General features: G+C 43.2%; 1 protein-coding gene across 5 annotated transcripts in view; it reads left to right on the plus strand.

The window, feature by feature from the left end:
• Positions 1–443: 443 nt before the first annotated feature.
• SETX (senataxin) overlaps positions 444–20,828 on the plus strand; it is a 28,031-nt gene continuing 7,646 nt past the window's right edge. Inside the window, exons 1-21 of one of the 5 annotated variants that reach the window (XM_051807452.1) lie at positions 444–730; positions 1,680–1,867; positions 3,004–3,184; positions 4,413–4,623; positions 4,818–4,927; positions 5,169–5,388; positions 5,674–5,793; positions 6,804–6,975; positions 7,244–7,334; positions 7,853–12,088; positions 12,934–13,033; positions 13,478–13,654; positions 14,295–14,524; positions 15,016–15,183; positions 15,725–15,881; positions 16,731–16,832; positions 17,098–17,210; positions 17,827–17,898; positions 18,739–18,888; positions 19,378–19,485; positions 20,155–20,342. In XM_051807452.1, the coding sequence (XP_051663412.1) occupies positions 3,005–3,184; positions 4,413–4,623; positions 4,818–4,927; positions 5,169–5,388; positions 5,674–5,793; positions 6,804–6,975; positions 7,244–7,334; positions 7,853–12,088; positions 12,934–13,033; positions 13,478–13,654; positions 14,295–14,524; positions 15,016–15,183; positions 15,725–15,881; positions 16,731–16,832; positions 17,098–17,210; positions 17,827–17,898; positions 18,739–18,888; positions 19,378–19,485; positions 20,155–20,342 (6,905 nt within the window). In that variant the 5' untranslated portion in view covers positions 444–730; positions 1,680–1,867; position 3,004. The other 4 variants (XM_051807448.1, XM_051807450.1, XM_051807449.1 and 1 more) reach the window with 4 other exon arrangements.

Below are 20,828 nucleotides of genomic sequence, written 5' to 3' on the forward strand. Positions count from 1 at the left end.
TAGAAAATATAATGCTTTTGCTTTTGTAATTTCCTTGGAGGCATTTTTGGAGGACTATCCCCAATGCTTCTCCAGCACTGTCAGTAAAAAGGAATGCTGCTCAACATTGATCAGCTCCGGTGTTGAGTGAGTTTCTTTAAATCCAAACAAGAATCGCAGAATACGCTGAGTTGGAAGAGACCCACAAGGATCATCGAGTCCGAGTCCTGCACAGGACCATCCCCAAGGAGTTCAGGGAAGGAGGGGGACCCCTGTTTGCTGTCTCAGAGCCCCCCAGGCTGTGGGGTGGTGTCACCCCTGTCACCCGGAGGGTCAGAGGCGCTCCTGGAGCTCGGTGGCTTCATCCCCCAGCCCCAGGAGGAGCCAGGCCTGAGCAGGGCCCAGCCCCTGCTGTGGGATGTGCACGAAGAGGCACGAGGGGTATCCGTGAGCGGCTTCCATCGCACCAGAAACCCCCGCGCCCCCAGGGTCATCACTGCAGGCAGCTGGAGCCGCCCGTGCATTTGGGGTGGGATTTTATTATTCCAGTACTTATTTAATTCTACCCTGGAGGGCTCCAGCGCCGCTCGCACCCTCCTTTCCCCTTTCCCGCCCCTCAGCGTCCCCTCCCCGGCCCCGCTGGCCCTTTAAGGCCCCTCCCGCGGGACGGGGCGAGCGCCCGCTTCCGACTGCGCCCGGAAACGTGGGGAGAGCGGCGGCCTCAGGGCGGCACCGCCGGGCCGGGACCGGGGTGAGATGAGGGGGGGAGAGGAGCGGGAGCGGCACCGCCCGCCCGGTGCTGCGGTGCCGCCCGTGCCCGCGCTGCCCCGGCGCGCCCTCGGCCCGGGTCTCTCAGGCCGCCTCAGCGCCGCGCCGGGCCGGCCCCGCTTGGCGGGAAGGGGGTGGCGGGCCCCGGGAGCAGCTGGTGGGGGGCGCACGGGGCGCTGCGGGGGTCGGAGGCGGGGGCGGGGTCGGGGTCGGGGTTGGGGCTGGGGCTGGGGCTGGGGTTGGGGTTGGGGTTGGGGTTGGGGTTGGGGCTGCTCCAACCGCGAAACCGAAAGTGCCGTCGGGGCTCGGGCGGTCGGTGCGCGGGGGCCGGGGCTCCTCAGCCGGTGCAGGGAGTCGGTAGCGGCGTTACGGGGGAAGGTGCTGCTGGCAGCGCGGGTTCGTGCGTGTCTGTTAGAGCAGTTTCCTTGCTTAACGTGCACAGATAAATATTTACACCTTTTCTCGGCAAAGCGGGTGTTGTCTTTACCCGCCCTGGAAGGACAGAAGGGATTCATTTGCAGGTCGTTCTTACCGCTTCTTGGAATGCATTCAGTAGAACCCGTGTTGTTCTAAATGCCAAAGCGGTTCTGATTTGGGGTGATTTACTGCCTGCAAGGGGGTTGGAGCAAGGTGGGGGTCGGCCTGTTCTCCCCCGCAGTGAGTGGTAGGGGAGGACACAGCATCCAGCTGTGCCAGGGGGTGTTCGGGTTGGATATCAGGAAGAATTTGTTCACAGAAAGTGTTTCTGAACGTTGGAAGGGGCTGCCCAGGGAGGCGGTGGAGTCGCCATCCTTGGAGGTGTTCAAGAACCAGCTGGAGGTGGTACCGGGTGCTCTAGTCTGATTGATAAGGTAGTGATTGCCAGAGACCTCAGAGGTCTTTTCTAATTAATTCTGTGATTCAGTGGTTTGGTTTCTGTTTTGCTGCTGTAGATCCTTGAAATACCACTGAGACTTGGTCACCAGGGGATGGATTGCTGAGGACGCTGTTCTGCTGTGTTGCACTCAGGGCATGGATGGCTGAAGGGCTCGGCCACCTTTCCTGCCTGCAGGGCAGTGCTATTCTCCTTCCCACCATGTGACTGGCACACCTGCACGACAAAGAGCTTCCCTTTCCAAAGGTAAAGGCCATAGAGGTAATTGTTGGGATTTTCCCAAGGTATATGTATGTTTGAGGACTATGGTTTGGCTTTATCCAGTTTTCTTTGTTATGCTTAATAAGAAAGGCAGTTACCATCTTCCTTTTTATACACTTAGTTCAAGTGTTTGTGCTTTTTCCGCCTTCCAGTATCTGAAGGGGCCTACAGTGAAGCTGGACAGGGACTCTCCATCAGGAACTGTAGTGATAGGACAAGGGGGAATGGGCTCACACTGACAGAGGGCAGGGTTAGATTAGATATGAGGAAGAAATTCTTCCCTCTCAGGGTGGTGAGGCCCTGGCACAGGTTGCCCAGAGAAGCTGTGGCTGCCAATCCCTGGGAAGTGTCCAAGGCCAGGTTGGACAGGGCTTGGAGCAACCTGGGCTAGTGGAAGGTGTCCCTGCCCATGGCAGAAGGTGAAATGACGTGGTCTTTTAAGGTCCCTTCCAACCCAAACCATTCTGTGATTCCAGTGTTCTGCTGAATTTTTCAGACCAGCAGGGTCTGAGAGGACTCTGCTGCTGCTTAGTGAAGAACTTCTGTTTTTAGAGGAAGCAATCTGTGGTGAGAATTCTGTCACACTTTGTAATTCTTACAGTAATGAAGACAGCAAAGTTCTGCCTAAATATCCTCTGCTTGTGACAACAGGGATTTGTTGACCTATAAATTTTAGCAGGAGATTAAGGAATAAAGCTAATTAAATTCTGTACTGCTAGGCCTAGATTCCACAGTCACCTGTAAAATAATATAAAGACCTTTAGCATTGTAGTTCTGGAAACTGTGTTATTTGTGGGTGAGGAGATTTTTTTTGTATGTACAATGAATTTTCACTCATTATTTCATAATTTGCAAATTTGACTTCTCTTTGGTGCTCTACACTTACTGTTTGCTGTTCCCCAGGCATTTCCCTGTGATGTTCTTTTAATGCTTTAATCTGTTTAACTGCCTGCACCTGTATATATATATGGAGGAACACCTGCATCTACTCTGCTAATCAGCCACAGAAATCCTGAAGCTCATCACACCTTGAAAATTAGGTGGCTGTTGTGGCTGCAAGGAAACATTTTGCCCCTTCCAGTCCTTGGACTTTGTTAATTCCTCTTTTTTCCCCCTCCCAGAATGAGCACATGCCGATGGTGCACCCCGAGTGGTCCTGACACCACCGAGTTCCTGAAGCACTATGCCACTGAACAGCTGTCCCAGGAGGAGTTTGAGGGATCCAATGATGATCTCTCTTACTGCCTGGAGTGTGTGGTTGAATACCACAAGGCAAGGGAAGAGTGTCCAAGGTTGCATAAGGTAATTAAGGGATTAATTAAGAGGCTTCTGCGTTCCAGCCTCAGTGTAGGGGGAGTTTTACGTCGGGGTTGTGTTTTATTGGTTTTTGGGAATAGGGTGTGTTGATTTTTAACTGTCCTCTTTTTACGTGGAGCTGTAAACAACTGATTGTGAAGTGAAGACCCTCTTGTTTTGCATGTATTCAAATCAGCAAGAACTAAAACAGTAGTGGGAAATTGCTGACTAGACAGTATGGCTTGGACTTTATTCATGCTGTGGTGCTTTGTCACATGAAACAAAGAACATCTGCCAGACTAACATGTCTGCAATGTTTATTTTCCTTTCCTTTTTTTGTTTGCTTTCACTTCTCACTTGTAGTTTTCTACTCTGTTTGAGTTTCAGAGGCCAGACCTTGCAAGTCTGTGAGACCCTGCAATTAAAAACAAGAAATTAAAAACAAGAAAAGTTTGAAACCTCTTAATTTCTTATTAGAAGTATTTTGTAATTCTCCCTCACTAATCTCCAGTTTTATAGTTTTGGAAAGCTTGTTTTTCCCCTTTTGTGTCTGTGTATGTGAAGTGCATATTTGTAGCTAACTGATCATAATACAGGTGTCCAAAACATTGTTCTTTAGATTAGTCAGCAAGATTTCTCTGGAGTACAGTCCCATCTGACTGGAAATAAGTAGAGTGTCTGAACTACAGAAAGTTCCTTTCTGTGTCCATTAACTACAGGGAATAAACTTGGTTTCTAGTTGAGGTTTGGAGCAGTTACTTTTAAGATGAGTAATGTTAAGTGAGCAAATCCCTACGAATATCCAGCAAGTCAGTTGGTCTGTTTGCATTATTTATGTTCTTTTACTTCTATTAATTGCAAAATCCATGAGAAGGCAATGTGATAAAATTGCTTTTCCCATCTTCCTAAATATGATATTTTTCTGTACCATGTCCTTATGTATATTCTGTATATTGTGTATGCATACAGGCCAGTGGCCTGAAATAATCATTGAAATACGAATATTTAGCAGAATTATAAAATTGCTTCTGGTTTGAAGGCTACTCTTTTAAACCAGAAATGAGAGTTTTGTGGTTTGCACAATTGAATTCCGTGCCAAAGCTGTAGTGTTTTGCGCCGCGCTCAGAAAGAAGCTTTTCAAAATGAAATCTTAAATTTTGGAGGTGTTAATAAATGTCCTGAATGACTGTCTTCACAAATGCACTTTGATTAGTTGTTTTTCCCCACTGAATAGGACCTGTGGGACTTGGAAACCGCCCGTCTTGTTGCCCACATGGAGAAATCCATGCAGGAAGAAACGGGGGAGGACGATGAGTTGTTTCTGGTGGATGAGAATGGAGAGACTCGGCTGTCTGGTTATGTGGGCCCTGATTTTGAGAATAACCTGCGAGTGCCCCTTCTAGAAATACTGAAATATCCATATCTGCTGCTGCATGAGAGAGTCAGTAAGTATCTGTTCATACACCCTTGGAGGGAATGGTATTGTTTCTAATGAAGAGGGTGCACATAACAAATAGTAGTTAAGCCAGAATATCAGCGTGTATGTATATATCTTTTCTGTTTATTTTGACACTAAATAGTTCATTTTTCTGTGAGCCTATAGATTAGTCCTTACTGTAGCTGTATCTTACCCTTTTAGGTGAGCTGTGTGTAGAAGTGCTCTGTAGGATGGAACTCGGCCACGATGCCTTTCAGGTCTTTGAAAAGTACCCAGGAATTTATCTCTTTTTGGTGCACCCCAATGAGGTGGTGAGTTCCTTTTTCTCTTCTGCTGAATTCCAGTGAATCCTGGTTTCATGCACCATGTTAATACTGAGTGCTGTATAGTGAGCCTCGTTTTAAGATTATTTTGGAGAAAGAGTTATTTTTAATTATTCTCTTAGTAAAAATATGCCTTTGTCCCATTTTTAGTAGTGATGATAATCTCACAGAATTGTGATTTTTATTTGTTCTTTTTTATTAATACATAACTTTTAATTTCAATCCTTAGATTCGCCGATGGGCCATCCTAACAGCAAGGAATTTAGGGAAGGTTGACAGGGATGATTACTATGACTTAGAGGAAGTGCTGACTTGTTTGTTCAAAGTTATTGAGCTGGGGCTTTTTGAGAATCCAGATATTTACAGCTCTTCAATGTATGAAAAGGGTAAACTCATCCTTCTGCCAGCTCATTTGTATGATACAAGCAACTACAAGAACTATTGGCTGGGTGAGTATTTGTGGTCAGAAGTGAATTTGTGGAATCTCTCACATTTGTAAGCACTTCTTTCGGGTCAGAGCTCTACAATTTCACAGGTGCTTTGTCAAATGGAGAATTGAATGTTGCACACTTGCAGTAATGAGGTTGTGTTTAATTAGTTTGATGTTGCTACTCATCTCTTGTTCTCAAGTGTTTCACTGGTAATGGCATTTGGAAAATTGATCCTGGATTTGGTGAAAATTTGAACAAATTCTTGCAAATATGCAGACAGGTTGCTTCCTTTTTCTTCTCTAGGGATTTGCATGTTGCTGTCAGTGCTGGAAGAACAAGCTATGGACTCTTTGTTACTGGGCCCAGACAAACAGAATGATTTCATGCAGTCCATACTTCACACTATGGAGAAAGAAGCAGCTGGTAACTAATTTTGATACTCAGATAAAGACAGTTCACAGCCTATTTTTCTTCTTTATCAAACAAGAAAGTTTGATAAGTTCTTAGTAGTGTAATGATGAGATGATTTTAACTGAGGTTTATGTATCTTCTGGAAGGTGAACAATATTTGAGCACTACTGACAAGTGCTGAAAAATGACATTCAGAGTCTGAAGTGGAGGAGGGATGGCAGTGCTTTGCCTGAGGCTGGCTTAGAGATTTAGAGAGGACAAATCTGTAATTTCTATAATTATTTTCATTTAATGTACAGGCTGCACGTGCATCCAGAATGCACATTTCGTTGTGGCATGAAATTAGAATTTCGAATCCTAAAGTGAAGAAATACCTTTTGAATTGCTGCAGCTTGCCTTAAAATTTGACTCTTCCATCTGTCTATTTGAGGGATCCCCTTTTGCAGCTGGAAATTTAGACTTATAATTTAGATTAGCAGCCCTTGGGTAGTTCTTGTAGGTCACGTACCATGACATTGTCTAGGAGTGGCACATGAGCCCAAGAGCAGGACTGCCTCTTAATGTATCCTTAATAAACACAATTTATAGAGATTTAGTAATTTATCTTATATGGAGGAGGAGGAGGAATGCACTTGAAGGAAAACCAATTGTATAAATGTGAAGTATAAATTGTCACAGCCGTGTAAGTTGTGCCACTTCTTAGCACAGCCCAGCAAAAATCAGTGTGAAAGAATCCCTTTCATAGACTTGAGAAGTATTTGTATTATTTAATATTAGCAATGAGCATCCAGGTTCCTGTTGATTTAAGGCTGCCTAAGGAGCAGTGTCTCTGTACAGGTGAGCTTGACTTTTTTCATCCTTTTTCCAGATTAAAAAGTATAGTTGCAACTTACCAGAATACTTCTTTTTCTATTAATATTTAAGGAAAACCAATGAAAACCAACTGCTTTCATTTTCAGCTGAGTCTGAGAATGTCCAGGACTTGCATTTCAACTGTCCCCACTGTTGCTGTTGTATTTCAGATGATTCTGCTGACCCCTTCTGGCCTGCCCTGCATTGTTTCATGGTTATTTTGGATCAGCTGGGATCTAAAGTTTGGGGTCAGCTCATTGATCCTGTCCAAGCCTTTCAAACCATTATCAACAGTGAGAGCTACAAAAGTGAAATTAAAAATATCCGCAGTAGCTTTATGAGGTCAGTGTTGTTAAGAGAATAAAACACTTGTATGACTTTAATACCTGTTAGAGGATAACTTGATCTTAGATTTCTTGTCAGTGCTGCTGTAACTTGTGTTGAGGGGGGGGAGGGAAATGGCAAGTAAAAGATGTTTGCAACTTCAAACAGTGAAAAGTTGAAGTAGGTCCCCTAAAATAGTGAGGTTCTTTCAATAAGTGCTCACTACTTTTTGGCAACTCTGATGCCTGTTACACTTGTTAGGATTATTTTCTGTGTTTCTTTTTAGGACAAAATCTGAACCAGAGCCAGACTATGGTGATGACATGATTACTTGCAGTCAGATTGTGTATAATTACAACACAGAAAAGCCTCAAAAGGTATTAAACCATTATTTTATTTTCCCATTCTTTGAACTGTGGTCACTGAGTTGACATTATCAGTTTAAAACCATCTGTAGAATACGGAAGGGGGGAGACAGTATTTGATATTTTTTCTTTATAACACTTCTAATAGAAACAGAGTATGTCACTGTTGTGTTAGATAGCAGCCACTCTGGTCACTTCTTGCTTAGCTTGTACTTTCAGGGTGTAGGAGGAAAGAAGAACATATTTGAGTTAGGCAGAGATGGCATTAAAGCCCTAAAATTCGTGTCAAGGCTGAAATATTGTTACCTCAATGAAAATGCTGAACTCAATTTAAAAAAAAAAAAGGAGCTGATCATGGTGTTGTATTTTACTTTTTGTTTCTGAGTATTCTGAACTAATATATTGATTGTTGGAGTAATGAGAAAAGTAACTTGAAAGAAAGTAACTTGTGGCTAGAAAAAAAGCTGCCCTGTTAAGCTGTGCAGATGTGCATGTCAGTGAGGGTGATGTGTGGTGGCTTTGTTTTCCAGGACTCTGGCTGGAAGGCTGCCATCTGTCCAGAGTACTGCCCCAAAATGTATGAAGATATGCAAACACTGGCTAGTGTGCTTCAGTCTGACCTGGGCAAAGCCATGCGTGTCCATCCCAGCACGTTCCTCTGGTTCATCCCTTTTGTTCAGTCCCTCATGGACCTCAAGGAGTTGGGTGTGGCCTACATAGTAGAGGTCATCCACTACCTGTGCTCGGAAATCAAAGATATTCTCATTGAAAGGCTCCAGCAGTGTGACAAAATCTCCGAGTTTTTCCTCCTCATCTTGGTGTGCATCGTTGAACTCCACAGAAATAAAAAATGCCTGCATTTGCTGTGGATCAGCTCCCAGGAGTGGGTGGAAGCAGTGGTGAGATGTGCTACTCTTCCAGCCAGGGTGTTCACGTGGCGCATGGACAAAACCTCCGGGCCCTGTGGGAAAGGCTCTTCCTCAGGATCTTTCCAAGCCTCCAACTCTGTGCAACACGCCTGCGTGCAGCTCATACGGAGCCTTCTCAAGGAGGGCTACCAGATTGGGCAGCAGGCCCTCTGCAAGAGGTACCTGGACAAACTCAACCTCCTCCTGCGAGGAAATCTCTCCATGGGTTGGCAGCTGAACATCCAGGAGACCCAGGAATTACAAACGTGCTTAAAGCAAGTTATAAGGAGTATAAAGGGCAGAGCGTTGAGTGCCTCTGTGGCTGGAGGGAGCAATTCAAACTCTACAGCTTTGCCAACTGTTTCTATAAAGCTGGAGAAGAATGTGGGTGATAACGGATTCAGGACGAGTGCACATGAGAGAGGTGACCTTCATTCTCCATTTGTCATATCAAAGGAAAGTGGAGATTGTCAAGGGAACCTTTTCCCTAGAAGAAAAAATGCCTGGGAAGAGGAATCTAGAGATGCACCTAAGAGTTCAACATCTTGGACAGCCACAGGAGGCACCTTGATGGATATTAAAAAGGGACCCGATGACTTGGCAGCTCAGGAATTTATCTCTTTGGCAGCAAAACTATGTAGGAAAGTTCAGGAAAATAGGAATGATGACTTTATGACAGGGAAATGCAATATGGATAATCAGGGCTGTAAGTCAAATGCCCAGCATTCAGATTTCAGAAGAGGCAGAGAGTTGAAAGTCAAAGAGGAAGCAGGGCCCTCAACAGCAGGGTATCTGTCTGCTCAAACTCATCTTGGTTCTTCATCTTCAAGGAATGGCAAAAGTGTGCAGGAGACAAGTGTAAACAGTGTGTTTCAATCCAGAGTGGTCCCCACTAAGCAGGGATCAACAGAAACATCCCTAGATTGCTCTGACTGCCCTAAAAATGGACCTGGTATGCAAGAGAAGGAAGATAACAGTGTTTTGCTTTTAGGGATTAATGACACCTCGCTGAAAAAAGTATCAACAGAGGAAAAATCAGGTTCATTGTTGAAGGCTGTGTCTAAGAATAACACGGACATGCCAACTTCAGACTGGGAACAGCCTAATTTAAATGACCTGGCTAAATATGACTGTAAACATCAATTTTCAAACGCCTTTTGTACGAATAAATTTTCAGCAAATGGCTGTTTTCCATCTAGGTCTGAAAACAAGAGGGATGTGTCCAACCCTGCTCCTCAGATCAGGCCACTGTCAGTGAAGCATGAATCAAGTGACAGGTTGTTGGAGTTTTCAGAATATTTCAAGAGGGAAAACATTTCAGAGGGGAAAAAAGAGGATATTGTGACGATGGTTTCTGAAGATGATACTTTATCAGACTCCCAGGTTGATAGAGAACTCAGTAAATTATCTTTAGCTGCTTATGCCAAAAGTGTCAATTTTCCCTTGGAGTCAAGCCAGGAAAGCTCAGTGTACCATAATCTAAGTGACATTAGGAGGAAAGTGAAAGGTGCTGTGAGATCTTCCAATGAAGGCCAAGGTACCAGGTCTCTCTGTGATGCAGATTGCCCTGGCAATCAAGTCATTATCATTTCAGATTCGTCTGATGAAGAAAAAGGTGTGGATGACAAGGAGGAAACAAAAACCAAGAATGAAAATGTGTGTCCTGCAGAGCTGCCTTCCACTTCCAACAGCGTTTCTGATAGTGATACCAGAATGGAATCAGAATCTCCAGGGCCTTCCTTGTCACTGGATGACTGTGATTCTCAGTACTTTGAGTTTGAAACAGATACTGAGATGTTTTCAGCTTGGCAAGATACTCAAGCCTATGCTACAGAAGCAACCCAGGAGTATAAACAAGATGATGTTTCAACAGCAGTTGAGAGTAGTTCGGATGACTTCCTGACCAGTAGCATAAATGAGTGGGGTTATGATCTGGATTACCTCAGTGATGATACCATGGAAGAAGCAGCAAGCTCGGTAGAAAAGCAGGTAGAAGATATTTCTCATGAAAAAGAAGCTGACGATAAAAAAAAGACAACTAATTTGATGTTGCAAGAATCTGTTAGTAAGAAAGATGCAAAAGGGCAGCTGGAGAAACATGCAGATGAAGGTACTGCTGCTGAAGGCTTCACCCTGGGCTCACCATTGCCTGAACCCAGAGCATCCACATCTACCATCTCATTGGCTTCAAAGCTGGCCTGGAAGAAAAACACCACAAGCCCCCCGAAGGCCGCGGCAAAATCTAAATTAGCAATAACTGTTCAGAGGAGTCCCAAAAACCCTGCCGCTAAAACGGCCCAAACCAAAAAACTGCTTCAGAGCACCTCAGGACGTCCTCAGCCTGGCAGGTCAACGCCTGCTGTGGTCCCTCCGAGGAAGGTCCGGCAGCGTCCCGCTCCCACGTCGACGGCGGAGAAGCTGGGGCTGAAGAAGGGCCCCCGCAAAGCCTGCGAGCTGTCGCAGCCCTCCCGGGAGAGCGTCGCGCAGCTGCGCAGCCACGGCAAGGCCGCGGGGAGGGTGGGGGCCGCGCAGAAACTGAGGACCAAGCTCATCGACGCTCAGAGCTTGTCTGTGAAACGCAATAAGAAGTTGCTGGCCTGCCAAGACCGGCAGTTCTTACGGCAGATGAGGCCCAAGAGAAGCGCCAAGGTGAAAAGTCCCGCGGGAAGCTCCGAGAGCAGGAGCAAAAAAGGTGCCGGGGTGCGCGTGAAATCCGTGGGGCAAAAGCCTCAGAGTTTTGAACTGGCGTCTGTTGAAAGCCAAAGAGAGAAAAGAAGAGAGGAAACTGCTGGTCCCTCTGCCAGTGAGAGAAAATTTGAAAGCCTGTCTGTGGAAGAGGGGGCATGTGGCTCTAAAATGCCTGGTTCTTCAGACTGGAACAGAAAATGGGAGGATAACAGTGTGATGGCTCCTGTCCCTATGGATTCAAGTCTCTCTTCCACTGCACTTGGAGATGATAAAGATGAATCTTCAGGAAAAAGTTGCACTGTCCTGCCTGAGAGTGAGATGAAAACCTCAAAACCAAATGGGTGTAAATCATATGAAAGCAATGAAGAAGATGATGATAATCTGTTTTTAACTCAGTTAGATCCCGTGGACATGGAATTATGTTCTCAGGAGGAAAGTTTTGAAGATACTGCTATAGCTAGTAAAACCCCAGAGGAAATGAATGTTACTGAAAGCCTTCAGCAGAACGAGTCCCCAGCTATTCCAAAATGTCAATACAAAGACTGCATGGAAAAAGTGGAAAAACCAGGAGAGTCCTGCAGTAAACATGCAGCCACCAGCTCAGGAGCAGACCACGTGTTTGCCAAACCTTCTCTCCCGCCTCCCAAAGTAAGAAAGCCTTCCACTACCAAGATTTTCAGCTCAGTAAGCTCCTCCCGGAATGCAGCCTTCAGCAAGGACCTGGAAGACGTTAAAAAGTTACCACCACCTTCCAAAAGCAAAGTGAACGCGGCGAAACCCGCCGTGGTCAGGCCACCCCTCCCAAAAGTGTACACACCAATAGGAAATCAACTGTGCAAGGCTCCAACCTCCAGCAACGTACCTCAACCCCAGATCTCTAATAATATTCTCCAGTCACAAAACAGACAGTATGACAATGCTTTGAATATCTCCAGAGGGTCTGGACGAGGAGCATATTCCTCCTTTCTTGGCGCTCAGCAGCGTGATTACAGTGTTTTTGTTAATCAGGTCCTAAAGTGGACTTATGAAATGTTTGCAAACTTCAGCTGCTTTGGAACTCCAAATAATCTCCTGCAGTCTGTGGTAGCCTCTGTTCCTGTCCAATTTCAGGACTACAATGACTATTTTAATACCTTTTTCCCCTTGATGATGCTGAACGCCTTTGAAACAGTAAGTAGTTTTTGCCTTTCGGTTTGGTTGCAACCCTGGTAAATTTTACCAAGGGGTTAAAGCCTGGTTTATGTTCTCTGTTTCACCGTCTGAAAATGTTCAGATACAGATCAGAGTAGAGGAATGATTTGGGGAAAATAATCTAGACAGTTATGTTTAAGATTGGGGACTACCAGTGTTATTCACCTCAGTGAACTGGTTGTTTTTTTTTTTCCCCTGGGTGCAAATCCACAACAACATGTAAAATGAGAGACAAAGGAGGTGGTTCCTCTAGAGAATATAAAACTCAAAGCAGAAATCTTAAAGAAACTGAGGTCTTTCACTGTCAGCATTTGTAAAAAGAGGATAAAACCCTACTGTTTTGATTTCTGTTAAGAATTTATGTGAGTGCTGGTTAATCCAAGAAGTATTCTTCCCAAACTTTAATGGTGTATAGTTTAATAACAACAAAACGCAGTGTTCCTTCAGTTAATGTCTGAATGCTTTCAAGTTCAGTCATTGCATTACTTCCTCCATAGAAATAAGGTAAAAAATTAAGTCAGTGCCAGAGTTTTAAGGTGAAAATACTGATACTGATGTTTTAATGTGAAAATGCACTTGGGGGAACCCACATTTGTTTTAAAAAGCTTTAAGAAAGTACATTAAATGGGTGAGTGGGGAGGAAGCAATTTTGTTTGCCCTGTGTGTTTATATATAATGTGTATGCTTATGTGAAAAGAACTGGGTAAGATTCTTCATGTATTTACTTGGCAGGCTGGTAGTGTATTTGCCCTTTGAGTCATGATAAGCTTTTCTTCTGATACACTAAACTCTTCAAAGTATTTTATTTACTTTTCAACATGTAGCTGGCACAAGAGTGGGTAGAAAATCAGAAAGCAAGAGAGAAGAGTTACTGCTTCACCTTGGAGAACTTCTCTGCTGACATGAACACAGCACATTTTACAGGTAAGGATTTTTTTTTTTAAATAAAATCTTCAGATTTTCAAGTAGATGATGCCTTATAATGAGCTGGCACTTATAGTATGAGGGTTTTTTATTTGCTTTAAATACAGAAAGGATCTTGACTCTGCTATTCTGCAGAATGCATGTAACAGAAATATGTATTTTGCAGGGAATTTGTCTCTCGTTTGGAATTTTCTTTCAGCTTCTTTTGATAAAGTAGTCCTTGACTTGCTCTGGTTTTATGCAGTGCTATGTTCAGGCTTAAGAATGCAGGATGAAGTTAAAATTCTACATAATCCCTTGCTGTAGTCTTTGATAGCTTTAAAAGTTAACAGATGAGTATTACTGAAGTCTCTATAATGTGTTGATTGTAGCATTTCTGGAGTCAGAAAGGAATTGTAACCGTTTTCTTTTCAATGTTCCAATTTCACCGTGTATTTTGGGCAGCTCATTTTCGAGAAGGCGACTTGGCAAGGCAGCTTCATCCAAAGGAGGATGACTTAATCCTTTTGGTGGTCCAGATGGAAGAAGACACCTTTGGGGAAGAAAGTGGGATGGAGAACCACGTGATGAATCACGTTGGGCTCGTGACACGATTTTCTCGTGCGTCTGGTTATACAGCGAGTAAGTACCTGTGGTGGGAATGAGAGTGGGATTCTTCTTGGTGCCATAAAATACTTCTTCATAGCTGGCTGTTGGTATATCCTGCTTCCCTCAGAGGAAACGGGGTTGTTTTCCCACTCTGGCATGTCTGTTCCATGCTAGAAGCTTTGTAAAAAATCAGGAACTGAAGCTGCAGACCTTCAGTGTTATTTTCCTAGAGACTTCCTTCAATACAAATGTTAATACTTCATGTAAGAACAGAAGCTAACAATCAGTAGGTGCTCTGCACACATCTTTAGGGAGGGCATTGCCATGAGAGATAAGTGCCATGAACTTCTGTGATGTCACTGACTGAGCTTGTCACTGTCTTCTGGAACTGAAATTGTGAATTACCAGGATCACCAAGTATCCAGTACCTGCCTGATTAAAGCAGTGATCTGAGCAGTTTTACAGAGCACTGATTTTTTTTTTTGTCCTTTTTTTTTTTTTTTTATGGAGATGGGGAAGTGTTGGGGTTTCTGCAAGAGTTAGTTGTTGACTCTTTAGTACAAGACAGCACCTTGTTCTGGTGAATTAATGGAGTGTATTACTGAAGTATCCTTCAGTTAACAATTTGGATATTTGAATTAACAACTTGTTTTTTCTTCCTCTCCTTTACCAGGACAGCAGGAGCAGCACACTGTCTGTCACCTCACTGTGCAAACCAGAGGCAACCTGTCCTTCTGCATCCACAAGCAAGTGAAGTGTGTGGTGGTTGGGTCCCTGGTGACCACACACCGAACCTTCAAAGGTCTGCTGCTGCTGAGCAGGAGTCCCCTGGCCAGACCCATCATAAACCCCTGCTACAATGACTTCTGTCCCAGAGATCTGCCTGTGGCCTCAGGAAGTGCTGTAAGTCCTGCAGCTGCAAGGGGGACAGGATTAACAAAGTGGGCATTTGGACCTTGGGAGTTTTGCAAATCTGGTTGTGGAGGTGACCAAGGGCAAACAGACGAGTTCCAAAGCACTGAGACATTGAGACAACTTTTCAGAGCTGGCTGATTGGGTGGAGAGGAGACTGAACTTGCTCAGGTGTTTTTGCTATATTGACATAGTGCACTTCAAGCAGCTTTCAGTTTTCTTTTTCCTTACTGGAGAAGTGTTCAGGAAATAAGACATAGTATGGAAAAGGGTAATGTGAAAATAAGGGTGTGGAGAGTAAACAAACTCTTCTTTGTAACTTTCAGGTCAGGACTGGGTGTGCATCAAGAGCAAACCTAGAATCAAAAGCTTCCCTGCCCTTCCAGCTTTTGAGCTGTAGCAGGAGGGGTGGGGATGTTCTGAAAATACAGGAAAGGTTTGATCAACATTAATTTGTTCTCTTTCCCTGTCTATTCCTTCAGGCTTCTTATATGAATGAATACAATGAAGATCAAAAGAGAGCCATTGAGACAGCTTATGCCATGCTAAAGCAACATCCAGGGCTTCCCAAGATCTGCCTCATCCATGGGCCACCTGGGACAGGGAAATCAAAAACTATTGTAGGACTTCTGTCTCGTGTTTTGAGAGAAGTAAGTGAACATGATGTGAAGGTCATGTGCTGGGGTTTGGTTCCTCAATGGAAGTCAGTGATAGCTTAAACTAATTGAAAATGTAGTATTGGTAATTACTGAGGGTGTAATTCATGAAGCTGATATGATTAAATCTGTGTTGTATAGGGTGGAAAGGTGGAAATAATTACTTTTGGAACACTTATTTTTTAGAACTTAAAATGGAAAAAATCAAGAAAACATGCACAATTGTAGTGTAAACACCTGTTACATAAAAAAGTAATATTTTGATTTATTAAAGAATGTTTTTTGGCTTGTCCCACTTAATGGTTTTCATATAAGCAGCCAGGAGATTCAAGTACATTATTGAAGGTAATTTATGCAAATAGTATTAATATATTTGACTGTTTGTTCCTCAGTATAAAACATACCTTAAGGGATGTTCAAGTGCCAGAGCCCCCACACTCTGCCTGCTGATTAAATGAACGTACTGTCTGGCTTCTAAATCACAAATGAAACCATCTAAAGAGCACGTTTTGGTTGGTTGTGAATTCCTCTACAGAACACCAGGAATGAGAAAACAGCCCGGAAAAAGAATTCCAAGATGAAGCCAAACCGTTTTCTGGTCTGTGCCCCATCAAACGCTGCTGTGGATGAGCTCATGAAAAAGATCATCGTGGCCTTTAAGGAAAAGTGCCAAAACAAACAGGAGCCTTTGGGTATGGCTTGTTTCAAAATTCTGTTTTTATGTTAAACAGGCAGAGCCTGAAGGAGGAACTGAAACAGTTGATCACACATTGTACTTACACGCTCCTCTGAGCAGCTTTTTCCTCTTGCAGAACGTGACCGGTACATCCTCACACTGTTGTTAATTTTAATGTGCTTTAGTAAAAGGTGTGTTGTGTGTTTCTTTTTAAATAAATTGCACTTTGTTTGTATATAGACAGTGATCTTTTCCTCATGCTGTTGGTTTAAGTTCATCAGTTTTTAAGCACTTAAAGCTTTGAACAGAAGGCCATTGCCTTGATTTTGAATAAAGTCGGGCTTTGCTGATCATGTGGAACAAAGTGATGAAAATTTTGACATGTCAGAGCCTCTCATTTTTCCTCCTCCCAGTTTGTGACTAACACAAAGTAGATGAATCCAGAACAAGGTATTTTGTCTGTGGCAAGGGGAAAAATATCTGTGTCGTGACCAAATGTTAATTTTTATTGACTTACCAACTGCATTTCTTGATGGTACTCAGTAATTGTCTAAATTAGGAGTTCTGTAAGTTTTAGATAAACCTGAGAATAAGATGTAATTCTGTTAATTCAAAATAACATTATTAAGTGTTAACCACCACTAAAACACAGGTAACATCTTCATTTTTTAGAGTCTGGAAGTACTGGATTTTTTTGTAGCTGCATTTAGATAAGTACAAGTGAATTGTTGAAAACCCCAGATAAGTAGAAAAGGAAAAGCCTTGTTTGATATCCACGATGTTAACATTTTTTTAATTCTCATACCAAAGTGGAGAGATGACTGGAGTAATGTAGAAGTATTTTGACTCTGTTTTTTTTAAACAGGAAATTGTGGTGATATCAAATTAGTGCGACTTGGTGCTGAAAAAGCCATCAACAATGAAGTCCGGGCATTTAGCCTGGATAAGCAAGTGGAACACAGAATGAGTAAGTAACATGCAAATCAGACTTTCCCTCAGTGTTCTTTAAGAACTTGATGATGTTTTACACATGGGACTACGTGTCCTGTAAGAAGGAAGATTCTTCTCCAGGAGTATTGCAGCAAAGCATCATTTTTCTCAGTCGTAGTGGGAAGGTGGCAGTTTATATATGGGCCGTTTGCTCTTAAAAGTTTCATATCCATGGCTGAGAGCAAGAGTTATTGTGACAGTTTTTCTGTTCCTCCTGTAACTTGTCCCTTGGTTTGTGACAGAACGAAAGCCAGGGGACTCTGACCAGGATGTTCAGAAGAGAAAAGCAGCTCTGGATCAGAAGCTGGACATGCTGTCCCGGCAGCGTGCCATGCACAGATGTGAGAAGAGAGAGGTAGCAAGATAACTTTTAATCCTGTTTGTAGAATTGAAAGCATAAAGAATAACTTTATGTCACCTCTGAGCAGTAACTGTAAAAGGGAATGAAGGACTTTGCATCAGGGATTTTTTTTTTTGGTTTATTTATGCCAGTGTTTTCCACTGGTTGCTCATGCCACTTGTTGCTCCAGTGTTCAGTTTGGTTCTGTCACCTTTAGTTTTTAATGTAACCATATTTATAAATCTTAATGGCTTAATTTGATTGTATACTTCAAAGGTCTGGTTTTGTTTCACTGGAAATAGTAAGAGATCTTTTGACCTGAGATTTTTGGAATATGTGTTGCCCTTGAAGTTTCCCACTTTTTTTTTGTTTAAAAATTGGGAATTTCTGCTCAAATTACAGATTTCTGATGGTGAACCATTTCCCAGTTGCACAGAGATGTAAGAGGTAGTATTGTGTGTTGTGTGTTGACAACTTAGCAAGAAACTGCTCAGCTTCTTTGGACACATCTGATATTAAAAATCAGTCTGAGCAAGTCTAAATGTAGGGTATGGGAGGAAAGAAGAAATATGGGAAATGGGTGGTATTAAAGGTGATTTATTTAAAGGTGATTTATTTTTTCCCCATCTAGAGTCAAATGTTAGATGAAGAGATTGCCAGACTTGCAAAGGAGAGACAACAACTTGCTTCTCAGCAAAAGGAGGTAGGAATTTATCTTTAAGGCAGCTCTTTATTAAGCTTCAGCTGATGTATTTATATACTTGGCATCCTTTAATTGTGGTGGAATTTGGTTTTGATGTGGTTGGGAATATTTGTAAAGTAAAGAAAAGGTTAAAAGCTAAGTAAGTTATGGACAAGCAGGTGTGAAATCTGGTGTGTGCTCTGGCTGGGAAAAAAACCAGCAACAGACAGAAAAGCCAAACAGGAATATTCACTGTTAAAATTAAGAGTGAATTTTAAACAAAATGTAACATGTTTGACAAATAAGGTAATAAAAATGTGCATGTCCTCATGTTCTAGGATGTATCTTCATCCACACTCCCATACAGTCCTGCTGGAATTGAGATACTCTTAAATGTTTCTGAGTAAAGCAACAGCTGGAGGGTTTTCTGTGTGTTTGTAGATCTAAAAGGGGAAACAGGCACTGATAGCAAAACCAGTAATTAATGCAAAGTAGCATGAACAATGAGATGAATGAAGATTCCTCTAATGAATATATGCTGACCCTTAATGGTCTTGGAGGCTTGGAGTTACAAATAGGATGGCAAACTAAACTCTGCTCTCAGTGTGTTTAGATTGCATAGCTATAGAAAGGAGCATTTCTTTCCAGTTTGCCACCCTCAGTGGCACTGACCTGTAATTTCAAGTGAAGGGAACACTTCAGTTAAATAAACTTGTGACTTTCATTTGTCATAATGGAGACAGTTCCACTGGGATGGTGCATCACCCACGAGCTGGTTGGCAATTAGACCTGTCCAGGCAGTTAACAGTTGCTCTGAGGAGGTTACAGAAAACTAAAAGAGGTGTCCTGTTGTACTTGAAGGTTCGTGGGCACTCCCAGAAGGTCCAGACAGACATCATCCTGGAGTCTGACATCATCTGCTGCACCCTGAGCACCAGTGGAGGGAGTCTGCTGGAATCGGCTTTTGCACGGCAAGGCCACGACCCCTTCAGCTGTGTCATCGTGGATGAGGTCAGAGGAGCTTTTTGGGACTCCGGTGTTCTAGCTCTGCTTGAGCTCTTTGTAGTTGTTTGGCTGCTGGTGGAATATACTGTGGGTTTCCTGCCCCATCCCCACCTTTTAACTGACACCCAGCCAGTCCTGCTGTGTAGAACCATGAGGAGAAAGAATGACTTTTAATTGCCTCTTTTGCTGACTTTGTTTGGTGCTTTAATGGCAGGTAGCTTTTACTTGAAAATCATGGCTAAAGTGTGGTTCTTGCTGTAGAGATTTCCAGATGGTTTGGTTATATTTATATCTGTTTGGAGAGCTCTGCAAATGCAATAATAAAATAAATCTGGTTGCAGTTTTTAACTAGGGAAAAGTCCTTCTTTTTTCTTTTTTTTTTTTTTTTTTAAGAAGAGTTAAAGCATGTAAGTTATCTGGCTGTGTTACAGGAAATTTAACATACTTCCTTCCTTTGCTTACAACTACTTTTTGTCCTGTCTGCATTTACAAAAGGCAGGGCAGTCCTGTGAGGTGGAGACACTGATTCCACTGATCCATCGCTGTAATAAACTCGTCCTTGTTGGAGATCCCAAACAGCTCCCTCCTACTGTGAAATCAGTTGTAAGTGTTCAAACTATACCCTTTTTTTCTTGCTATGTAGTTTAAGAATCGTATTTATAGAAAATGTTTAAAGGAGGGGAAAAGAGGCATTTCATTGTGGCAACAGAAACTTCAAGTGGGTTGTGAGGGATGTTGTGGCAGGCTGGCATCTTATTTTGGGAGCTTCCGTGTCACATTCCTTAAGGAAGGGAGGATGAAGACTACCTGTTTGTATGGACACTTCCTTACCCTACAGGTGTGTTGTAAGGGTGAACATATAGGAGCACTTCCTTGTATCCAACACTCTGGACTGTTTTAAACACCTGATGAAGAAAGGAGAGAAAACAGACTGGCTTCCTTAGAGGGATGAATTCTCTAGAGGCTTGTTGAATGAGATCCCACCTGGAAGACTTTGCTTTTCATTACTGATGTTTTTAAAATGTTACCGTGTTGTGACTCACAAAGGAAAGTTGCCTTGCTAAAGACAGAAATTCACATTTATGCAGGTTGACCTTTACTGCAATAGTAAGACTAACACACATGGAAAATTGAAGTGCAAGTAGTTGCCATTTTGCCAGCGATTCAGAAGAAAACGAATAGCTTTAATTTCAAAAAAAACCCAACCAAATTCCTCTTTGTAATTTGGGACCTAATTCCCCAGCAGTCAGTGTCCTGTTCTCCCTCTGGCAGAAAGCTCAGCAGTATGGCTACGACCAGTCCTTGATGGCACGTCTGCAGAGGCTCCTGGAGGAGCAAGTGCAGAGGAACGTCCTGCGGAGCCTGCCCGTGGTGCAACTCACTGTGCAGTACAGGATGCACCCTGACATCTGCCTCTTCCCATCCAACTATGTCTATGGCAAAACCCTCAAGACTGCCAAGTGAGTAGCTCTCTGTTTTCCTTTCTGTCAAAGATAACTTCTCAGGTCAGGATATTCTTTTAAGTCTAAAAATTCTAAAAATTGTGCATTCCGTGTCCTGTCGGTGCTGGCTGTGATAGGTGAGTTAACTAGATCCCTTAGAATGGAGCATACAGACTGCCAGGAGCTCATTTTTAGGCCTCAGTATATTTGGGGAGCAGTGGAAATTAAGGACTCTGGCAGAGGGGGGGAAAGCTGAAAGTTGGAATCAGAGAATTGTTAAGGTTGGAAAAGACCTTTCAAGATCGTCGAGTTCAAGTGTCAGCCGTGTTCACCATCAAACCATGTCAAGTGCCACAGGATTTTTGAACATTTCCAGGAATGGTGACTGTCACTTCCTTGGACAGTTTGTTTCAGTGCTTCACAACCCTTTCCCTGGAAAAAAAAAAAAACTAATTCCTAATATTTAATCAAACCTCTGTTGGTGCAACTTGAAGCCGTTTCCTC

This window comes from Manacus candei, unplaced genomic scaffold (genome assembly GCF_025592945.1).
Source record: "Manacus candei isolate 608988 ecotype Guabito, Panama unplaced genomic scaffold, ASM2559294v1 h1tg000071l, whole genome shotgun sequence".
Lineage (NCBI taxonomy): Eukaryota > Metazoa > Chordata > Aves > Passeriformes > Pipridae > Manacus > Manacus candei.